The sequence below is a fragment of the Zea mays genome, chromosome 8 (genome assembly GCF_902167145.1).
Source record: "Zea mays cultivar B73 chromosome 8, Zm-B73-REFERENCE-NAM-5.0, whole genome shotgun sequence".
Lineage (NCBI taxonomy): Eukaryota > Viridiplantae > Streptophyta > Magnoliopsida > Poales > Poaceae > Zea > Zea mays.
In genome coordinates, this window is record NC_050103.1 from 127,201,964 (window position 1) to 127,212,683 (window position 10,720).

Sequence of the window (10,720 nt, forward strand, 5' to 3'; positions counted from 1 at the left end):
CACTCCACGGTCGGCATCGTCGAGGCGCGGGCGATGATCCGCGGTCTCCGCTTGGCGCTCGGCCTCCGCCTGCAGCGGCTGGTGGTCGAGGGAGATGATCTCGTGCTGGTGCAACTGCTCCGTGGCGAGGAGACGCAGACACGGATCCCTGCAGCCTTGCACGAGGAGATCCTCGGCCTGCTTCGCTGCTTCTCCGGATGCGACGTGAGACACGTGTATCGTGAGGGAAATCAGGTGGCGCATACACTCTGCCGGCAGGCCTACCATTGCCCGGGAGTGTGGGAAGGAATGTTGCCGTCGTCGATCGTCTTGCGCAAGGTCGAAGAAGACTGCCGTGGTGTCTTGCACGAGCGTGCTGTGGTGGCCCGATGAGGCGATGATCGACGAAAGAAGTCATCCAGTGTTCCTGCTGACGGCTGACGTAATGCTACGATGGTGGCTTGATGATCGGCGAAACAAGTCCCGTGCAAGTTGCATGGGTGACCTTTTGGAGAATACAGGCCCAAGAACGAGGACGCAAGTGTGGAGAACAGCAGAACGATCGAAGGACCGGCAGCCGCGCCAAGAACCAGATGCTGCAAGAAAATACAGGCGATGATCGAACGAAGAAGGGGGAGGATGCTTTGGACAGATCTGTTTGTTTGCTTTTCCTTGTGTCCAAACTAAACAAGCGTTGATGTTGAATGAATTACTCCATCTGCGACGTGTTGTATCCCTATGATTATTATTTTAAATGTATAAAGTTGTTTACGATTCCTGGAATCCAGTTTTATGGAACATGCTCCAATGCGTTTTTTTTTATCAGAAACTGCAATGACTCATCTCCTCTGCCCGCACGCCCGGGCTTCCTTCACTCTCTCACTTGCAGCTGGGACCCACCATGTCTTCTCCTACCTCCGGCTACTCACAAGTCCACCATGGCCTCTGGCAGGCATCGATGGCATTGTTTGACAAGATTGACTGTATTTGAAACCCTGCCAAAGACTACCTCCAAAATGGATTGAATTGAATCAGCTGCTAGTTGAATACATCTCTGATCTAAAAATGTTTATTTACAACAAAGAATTTCAGCTCTCTATCAACAATCCCTGACAAAATTTTGGCGCCCTTGGGGAGGGGAGCTAGGAGCATGAAAGGAAGTTAAAAGTAGTAAAACAATGTTGGAATGCTGTCCGTTAGATATGCAGTTGTGTAGGAGCAAAATCGCCAGCATTTACAGTTGAATTGCTTCCTTCCCACTAGTTCAATGAGTTCGTCTCGAGCTTGATTTCTTATCCCGTGCTCGCTTCCGTGATAACTTCTTGGTTGCAGAAGCCTTCCATGGTTCCCTTGCTGCATTGTCTGGAAGCATCTTTCTAGGTTGGAAGCGCGCGATGGGAGACCGCTGGGGAGGCCATCTTCGTAAGGCAGACTGCCTCTGTTCCAACAGTTCTCGGTGGTACGACTGTAAAGTAAGAATGGTGCAAGAAAAAAAGAAGAAGAAGTAATCAATAATAGACAAAATAGAATAGGTGGTTACTCGTTCTGTAACAAACGTGCCATCACAAAGAATGTGCTGTTTTCCCTAGTTCTATGGTCCATCAGCAAAACAGCACACAGAAAATCAGTGGCAATAAATCGAACCAAAAAAAAACTGAAAATACCTGAACAACAAAATCACGCCTTTCACAATCCAGGAACATGTCTGCAGTCCAATTAACTCGCCACCTTATTTTATCCCTAACTGTGCTGAAGCTTAGCTGATCTCTGGACGTGAAGCGGTCAACTTCATTGAACCAAAGGCATGTAAACAAGTTTGTTATGGGGATATGTTCCCTAATTATCACACAGCCCTCCGGGACGTCTGTCAATCAGAGTATACTGATATCAGGCAGGTAAACAGTGTTAGAAATATTAATAGGTCACGGATGAGGAGGGAGAAGTAACTACCACTCGTTATAGGAAGTTTGGCTGATGAATAATGGGTTAGACCCTCTCTTTTGTAGAACTCTATCTGGTAGTCAATTGATGTGTTATCATATTTTCCACCAGCCTTGTTGGCCTCAGCTTCCTCGAAAACATCGAAGCGTCTGTAATGCCTGGAAATTGCAAAGCTAACATTCTTCCTCCACAAGAACCTGTAACATAAGTGTAGTGAGATAAATCAAAACAAACCGGGACAAAATTGATAGAGCAAATGGAGCATCAGTCACACTGGCAACTAGAGAACTTAATTTCTAACAGCATATCTAAATGTTCCTTAAGCTATATATGTGAAGAGTACATAATGCAAAACAAGTGACTGTTTACCTTTCTAATACCTGATAAGGATCCCTCACTAGCTTAAGTTTCCCATCAATCCAAATTGAATATCGCGCATTGGGAAAAAGCCGATGAAGTAATAGCTTTGGAACCTGTAGGAGGAAAAGATCACAGGGGCCATAGATGGTAAAACCAGACCCAATTAACTTGTTGGTTCTGATTTGCATTAACAAATGTCAAGTCAAGCAAAGTTTCAGAATGGGATAACAAGGATAACATGAGTCCAGTATTCCTTATTCAGTTCATGGAGAAAAACACAGAACAACATGGTAGATTGCGAAAAATCAAAATCGCCAACTGCATAGGTACCTTTCCATTGCGTCTAGCATCTGTAAATGGTAGGTTGCGGACAACAACTACCCGCCACAGCCCAATCTTTTTAGTATGACCAATAGTAGTGTTCTTTATTGCAGCTTCTGTTTCTTCCTCCAGAAACATAAAGAAGCAAACTGTATCTTTTGAAAATTTGCTGATATTTTCTGGTTGTTGCATTACGTCATAATTACCTGAGAAATTTGTAAGCAAGTGTACATAGTATTTGTAAGCAAGTGTAAAAGCAATTTGTAACGAGGACTGAAATCCAAAGTTGTAGTTACCAAAAATAGCAGAGGCAACAACTGTACTCTGGCACAGCTGCATCTCAGAATGATCAGCTTCATCTATGTCAAACCCAGTATTAAGACCAGGTACCTTCCCTCTTACAAATCTGGAAACAAACAGTAGGTTAGCTACAGCAAAAGAGATACTGATAATTGTAGACGACCATTACATGATCTCGAGATAAATCATATGAAATGTATAGGCATACCCACAATGTACAGTCATCGAGTCTTTTATGTCATAAGACTTATCTCGTTCCTCCAGGGATGGAAAACCTCCAAACAAAGAACCGCTCTTGGACTCTTTGGGAATCAAAATCTCTTCAAGAACATAATTTAAGCTTTGAAGGACTGGTGACAATGATGGTTTAGCTGGTCTCAGTGCCAGTGCTTGCTCAACTGGCAAATAACAAACTGGACAAGCTATACAAGCTTAAAATACATTAGTTTAGATTCAGAACTAAAGTAGCACTGAATTGGAGTAGTCAGGAATGTAGACTTACGTCGTGGTCCAGTGCGTTTTCTATCAACTGGTCTGCCTGACGATGTCCAAACAGGGTTCACAAAGCTCCGGACATGATCAGAAAACACAAGCATGGTCTCAACACCAGGTGATGCATCTTCGTCTAAAACAGGGAAAAAAATGTTTAGTAGGTCAGTATTGGAACACACATACTATGGTGAAAAAAGGACAAGAAAACATATTCTTACAACTGAATGTTACATCCTACTTCAGTATGGCATTTTTTACAACAGATTTTTCAGTCAATTATTATTCAAAATAAGAATGTTTTTAGCACACAACAGTGGGTTTCGCAAACAGAAATCCAGTTGAATCACTAACGTGAACAGATGCATGTGAAAGATGTGCTCTAACTGCAGTTGCAAGCTCAGAAATATGTTAATGGCATTAGCTGTAGTAGAAGATAGACTTTTTGTTTGGCATATTGCTAGAAAAAACATTCAATTACACTAAATCCCAGTGAAACTCTTTTCTTATTTTCTCAATAAATTTTCAAGCTAATGAAAAACTGGAGGCAAGAAGATGGTGTGCATCTATAAGTAGAAAGCCATCCCATAAAATTTGTCAGAACTTATTGGCATCACAGGAATATTTTGTCCGTTAGGAGACCTTGATAAAAGGCCTTGTTGGCCTCAGCTTCCTCGAAAACATCTGGTAGTCAATTGGTCATGTAAACAAGTTTTGGTGGCTGGTTTTGTTTCAGTTTGTTTATGTTTAGTGATGAATCATACAACTGTTCCAAGGGTTGCATTTGTTATATTTCACAAATGGACAGGTAATGGACAAGGAATGCATTTAGATCACCCCTTGTTTTTAGCACATAGCACATGTACCTCCTTTTTATTTGAATTTAAAACTTGGTTCTACATTTGCAGATATAGGAGATTGTGTCACAGTACTTTTGTGTGCATCTACAACACGAAACAATATTTGCTCTGGTACTAATCTTTTTACTGCATCAATTACATTTGCACCACACAATAAATCATCTTGCTCCACATGGTTAGGTTCAAATGTAAGTTACCTTCGTTTCTAATTATTGCTAGCAATTGGTTAGGTTCTGAATAAAAATGAATGCAAAAACTATAGTTCCATTCAGTTCTGTAATAGAGTTCAGTTCACTATTAAAGCTAAGTTCTGGAATTAAAGTTCAGTAATACAGTTCTCAGCCACCAGGTTACATGTGCCTCTTTCAAAAAGGATTCTGTTATTAGAGCTCATTATTAGAGTTTAGTACTGGTACCTGGTACTGCTTCAGTTCTGGTGGCTGGTTTTGTTTCAGTTTGTTTGTGTTTAGTAATAAATCATACACTTGTTCCATGAGTTATATTTGTTATATTTCACAAATGGACAGGGAATGCATTTAGATCACCCCTTGTTTTGAGGTCTCTACAGACTCTAAAATAGCACGTGAACATATGTTCCTACTTTATATTTGAATTTAAAACTTGTGTCACAATACTTTTGTGTGCATCTACATCACAAAAGAATATTTGCTCTGGTACTAATCTTTTTACTGCATCAATTACATTTGCACCACACAATAAATCATCTTGCTCCACATAGTTAGGTTCAAATGTAAGCTACTCTTGTTTTCAATTTTGTTCGTGAGCAAGCCATACCTCTTCTATCCGAGCATTCAATAGACACTGCAACAAAAAAGGACTTGTCTGTTTTCTTTGCAACATCAGCCGGTCTGCTTCTCTTTAACTAGGTATTGTTTGTCAGGAGCATTTCATTTTCGCAATTTGTGAGGAATATACACATTTCAGAGGTTCAAGAGTTTTGTTACATAACGGAATTTCTTAGGAGCACACATTTCAAAACTGAATTTTTGAGATGCACACACATTTATTTTGTTTCAGAACTGAATTTTTGAGATGCACACACATTTATTTTATTTCATAATTGAATTTCTTTTGTTTTAGAACATAATTTTCAGTGAAGAGCACACACATTTAATAGTTTTAGAGCATGACGTTTCAGAACTAATACAAAACTGAATTGGTTACAGAGCGCACACATTTCACTTTTTTGGTTGCTTGCTAAAATTTACTCTATGGAGAGATGCCATTGCATACGGCAAAAGCTGAGAGCAGCTTGTGAACGGAATTTACAGAAATGGTTTTTTGAGGTGCACACACATTTCTTTTGTTTCAGAACTGAATTTTTAGAACTGCACCTACAACGTGCTTTATGTGAGAATCATGTATCTTGTTGTAAGCAGATATAAATGGGCAACACTAACAATTTATCTTTAGGCTGGTAGATTGTCATTCAAGAGCTAGGAAAACTTTTAAAACAACTTATTTTGACAAGGTAATAGTTTCCCTTGTCTAGATAATTTATCCTTTTTTTGTAAACGTGTGCACTTAAGACTGTTACTAATGGATCTACTTGCTGGAACAGAATGGGAGACGACCATTGTTGCAATTACTTCACCCTCTTTGCTCACACTATATTTCTCCAGACGATCCCAAATTATTTTTCTGTACTTTCCATCTCAATTTTTCTGTAACTTTTCTATCTACAGAGTTTTTGCTTTCGCTATGTACCCAGAAAAGTCAAAAGACTTATACTTTGAAATAATGGAGAAAAATACTTGTATTGCAAACTGAAGTAACCATGTTTCTTTCACTTCAAAATGAGTGCAAATTGAAGTAACCATGTTTCTTCATTTCAAAAAAGAAGAAACCATGTTTTATAGTTTGTTTAGTTAGGCTATATCTGCGAAACATGTTTGAACTATCATATACAAATAAGGTCTACTTGTAATATTTGGAGAAATCGTAGCAACACACGGGCAAATAACTAGTCAAAACATAAGAGCATCTCCAAGAAACCACGTAAAGACTCCCCAAAACCAATTTCAGATGCGAAACCTTGTTTTTTGTGCTCCAACAGACCTCCCCCTTTGTCACCCGCATTTATACGTGACCCAAAAACGAGGCATCGCGTCCCACAAATATGCGTGAGAAAAGTACTCTCCCAATCGCTTTCGCGCACATCCTCCGCGTCATGCGCCCGTGCATCCTGGAAACGAGGCATGGTGCCCGTGCTTTTTTGGCTTGCTAGCTAGCTGACGGATTGAGTCAGTACTCAAGTGCTTAAAGGAAGGAGGACGTGGTTTTCATTCCAGCAAAGACACAGAAAGAAGCACAGAGTATGTGAACCATAAATATTTGTGAACTAAAACATAAATCCTAGCGTTGGCGTCACAATTACTAACAGGATGCGTTGGACGATTACTGTTATAGCGAGAAGCAAAAAAAGGGACATTGACATGTATCAATCGGCTAGCCATAGAGGCAAACTGGGCTGGCGTCAGAACCTAAAATTTGTAAATGTTGGCCCAGTTTCGTTTCAGCCTTTTATTTTGGGAAACTGCTAGAGTATTTGTTTGTTCCACCACTGAAAAAGATTTAATATGTCCCTCATAATCAGTTTTTGGGGAATTTTTAGCACAAACTCTTGGAGATGCTATAAAAGAATAGGTGGTTACTCGTTCTGTAATAAACACGCCATCACAAAGAGTGTGTTGTTTTCCCTAAGGCCTGTTTAGATCCTTGGAATGGAATTCTATTCTAATAATACTAATAATTTAACACATATCCACTAAGCTAAAACAGTTTTATGAACAAAAACTCGACCTAACCAACTCAGCTAGCAAAAAACGGGGATTTTTATTAAACAATTGCATAAAATTCGCTCCCATAATAAGGAGTTGAATCCAGGACACAAGGAGTGTTATTCAGACCACCTAACCAACTCAGCTAGAAGCCATTTGACATTTTATGCAAAATATATTTATATACTATTATTAGGAAGATGACGAAAATATTTATGTGCTGAAAGGAAAATGGCATTTACCATTTTCTCTAAATTGTTTTTTTATGATTGATGACCATTACAACTTAATGGACTAACTAGTTTGCCTAGTTGATTAATTCTCAGGTGCATAATTCCATTCATCTTAACTCTAAGTAGACTGGGTGGTGGCAATGCAAGAGGAGCTCAACAACTTCACGAGGAATGGTGTCTGACATTTAGGTCCACGTCCTAACCAAAATATTATAGGCACCAAATGAGTATTCCACAACAAACAGGACAAGCATGGTGTGGAGACTAGGAATAAAGCCCGACTTGTTGCCAAGGGGTATTCACAAATCAAAGGTTTGGATTTTGATGAAACATATGCACCACCCATAGCTAGGTTTGAGTCAATTCGAGTTTTACTTGCCTATGCTACTTACCATGGCTTTAAGTTGTATCCAATGGATGTGAAAAGTGCCTTTCTCAATAGCCCTATCAAGGAAGATGTGTATGTTGAGCAACCTTCCGACTTTGAAGAGAGTGATTATCTTTCACATGTCTTTAAGCTCTTAAAGGCGCTTTATAGGCTCAAACAAGCCCCGAGAGCATGGTATAAATGCCTGAGAGACTTTCTTATTGCTAATGGTTTCAAAGTCGGAAAAGCTGACCCTACTCTCTTCACTAAAAAAATTGTCAAAGACTTGTTTATATGCCAAATCTATGTTGATGATATTATCTTTGGGTCTACTAACAAGTCATCTGGTGAAGAGCTTAGTAGAATTATGATACATAAATTTGAGATGTCCATGATGGGGAGTTGAAGTATTTCCTTGGATTCCAAATCAAGCAACTCCAATAGGACACCTTCATTAGCCAAAAAAAGTACACTCAAGACATTATCAAGAGGTTTGGAATGAAGAATGCCAAGCCCATCAAGACTCCTATGGGAACAAATGGACATCTTGACCTCGACACAGGAGGTAAATCTATAGATCAAAAGGTATACCGATCGATGATAGGATCTTTAATCAATTTATGTGCTTCACGACCAGATATTATGCTTTCAATATGCATGCGTGCACGATTCCAAGCCAGCCCTAAGGAAATCCACCTGGGGGTCATGAAAAGAATCATGAGATATTTAGTTTATACTCCTAGGTGTGTTGTGCTTTTGTAGGGGCTCCTCCTCAGCCTTATTGCTGACTCACGAGGAATTACAACGCATGATTCGTGCACGATCTTTATACACCTGCCTCTGTTAGAGCTATACTGAATTTGCTGGTGGTCAGCGAGTCATCAAGGAACTCACACATCTTCTGCTGCACAGCGATGTCAATGGGAGGGAGCGGGGGCAGAGGTTACGTAGAGGTGGGTTTTCCTCGCATAGGGGAAACTACACCTACAAGTGGATTGAGTAATTATGTAAAGCGAAGTGAAGGGAAGGTTAGTCTTACCGATAGGGTTCCTATTTTAGAAATTAACTAACTATAATGGATGCCAATAATAAATAATAATAATATATTTTTAATGCATGAAAAATGGTTTTAAAGAGTCTAAGAATTCTAGAAAAAAAAATCCTAGACATATTTTAGAGCCCAACAATCTCGAATAAAGTGTTTGGAGCTTATAAAAAATGTTTTTAAGTGCCCTAAATAAATAGAATTTGTTTTCTTGAAAAACGGGAAAATTACTCAAAAAATATGGAAAAGTAATGGAGACTTCAAGGAGGTATGCTAACACATTTCAAGCATCTTTTGCATTTAAAAACACTATTCAACAACCAAAGCTTCTCTAGGGTTTTATTTACTAAGCTAACACTTATATATATACAAGAGAAAAGCTTATCAATGACCAGAAAATGACGACCACCTGTAATATGTGGTTGTGAGGAGTCTCGGCAACACAGTGCAAGCTCTATCCAACCCAACCATCGTTAGCGAGTTGACCTCTGTGGTCGTTAAACATAAAATCCAACTTTGCCTTCACGACGACCATAGTGATTGGCGTGAATACCTACCCCTCCCCGCGCGTAGACAGAAAAGGAGTTGACACGATCTACAACAACCCCGCCTAAATCGAAGCTCACTCGATCTCCTTCAAGATTTCCTCTCGTTCACTGTCAATAGATCAATCTACAGACCAGGGCGGCCACAATGTCTTCCTCCTCCCCATGGTAATTCCTAACCAGCCACCACGTCTTCCTCCTCCCCTCTGTAATTCCTAGGTCAAAGGGAGCAGGAGCGACCATCCCCCATCCCTTCCCTTTCAGGTCGCGACCATCTTATCACCTTGGGAACCACATTCACCTCCCTAAAACAACATCCCCCTCATCCCATGTGCCCCTAATTTATATTTTGGAACCACACAAGGCAGTTCGTCCAAGCAAAAGGGTGTTCCTGCTGTAATCTTCAGAGAATATATGTTAATTAGTTAGATTCCACAAGTTTATAAGTTAATTGTGAGGCATAGCGGCTGATCTGTGAGAATTGTATACATAAATTACTTGTATCAAATGGGAATTCCGACCATTGTGGTTGTGGCTGAGATCAAAATATACTACAATATTTAGTTTAATCAGTGATGCTGCTAGAACCTCATCCCATGTGCCCTAATTTATATTTTGGAACCACACAAGGCAGTTCATCCAAGCAAAAGAAGGGTGTTCCTACTGTAATCTTAAGAGAATATATGTTAATTAGTTAGATTCCACAAGTTTATATGCTAATTGTGAGGCATAGTGGCTGATCTGTGAGAAGTGTATACATAAATTACTTGTATCAAATGGGAATTCAGACCATTGTGGTTGTGGTTGAGATCAAAATATACTACAGTATTTAGTTTAATTAATGATGCTGCTAGAACCTCATCCCATGTGCCCGTAATTTATATTTTGGAACCACAAAAGACAGTTCGTCCAAGCAAAAGGGTGTTCCTGTTGTAATCTTCAGAGAATATATGTTAATTAGATTGATTTCACAAGTTTATATTTTAATTGTGAGGCATAGTGGCTGATCTATGAGAAGTGTATAAAAAAATTACTTGTATCAAATGGGAATTCCGACCATTGTGGTTGTGGTTGAGATCAAAATATACTACAATATTTAGTTTAATTAGTGATGCTGCTAGAACCTCATCCCATGTGCCCCCAATTTATATTTTGGAACCACACAAGGCAGTTCATCCAAGCAAAAGGGTGTTCCTGCTGTAATCTTCAGAGAATATATGTTAATTAGTTAGATTCCACAAGTTTATATGTTAATTGTGAGGCATAGTGGCTGATCTGTGAGAAGTGTATACAGAAGTTACTTGTATCAAATGGGAATTCAGACCATTGTGGTTGTGGTTGAGATCAAAATATACTACAATATTTAGTTTAATTAGCGATGCTGCTAGAACCTCATCCCATGTGCCCCTAATTTATATTTTGGAACCACACAAGACAGTTTGTCCAAGCAAAAGGGTGTTCCTGCTGTAATTTTCAGAG

The 10,720-nt window shown here is 39.6% G+C and overlaps 1 protein-coding gene across 1 annotated transcript; it reads right to left on the reverse strand.

Annotated features, from left to right (window-relative positions):
• Nucleotides 1–982: 982 nt before the first annotated feature.
• On the reverse strand, nucleotides 983–3,746 carry LOC103635853 (Inner membrane protein oxaA). The gene is made up of 8 exons (XM_020542832.3): nucleotides 3,404–3,746; nucleotides 3,110–3,323; nucleotides 2,898–3,007; nucleotides 2,611–2,807; nucleotides 2,290–2,393; nucleotides 1,930–2,117; nucleotides 1,644–1,843; nucleotides 983–1,444 (listed from the first exon to the last, which is right to left on the reverse strand). The coding sequence occupies exons 1-8, from the start codon at nucleotides 3,495–3,497 to the stop codon at nucleotides 1,244–1,246; spliced, it is 1,308 nt and encodes a 435-aa protein (XP_020398421.1). The 5' UTR covers nucleotides 3,498–3,746; the 3' UTR covers nucleotides 983–1,243.
• Nucleotides 3,747–10,720: the final 6,974 nt, after the last annotated feature.

Coding starts and splice junctions, on each gene's coding strand:
- LOC103635853 (XM_020542832.3), bottom strand. CDS start 3,497: ATGCTTGTGTTTTCTGATCATGTCCGGAGCTTTGTGAACCCTGTTTGG. Junction 2,118..2,289: donor CCTTATCAGGTATTAGAAAG/GTAAACAGTCAC, acceptor CTTATGTTACAG/GTTCTTGTGGAGGAAGAATG. Junction 1,445..1,643: donor GGCGTGATTTTGTTGTTCAG/GTATTTTCAGTT, acceptor CTTACTTTACAG/TCGTACCACCGAGAACTGTT.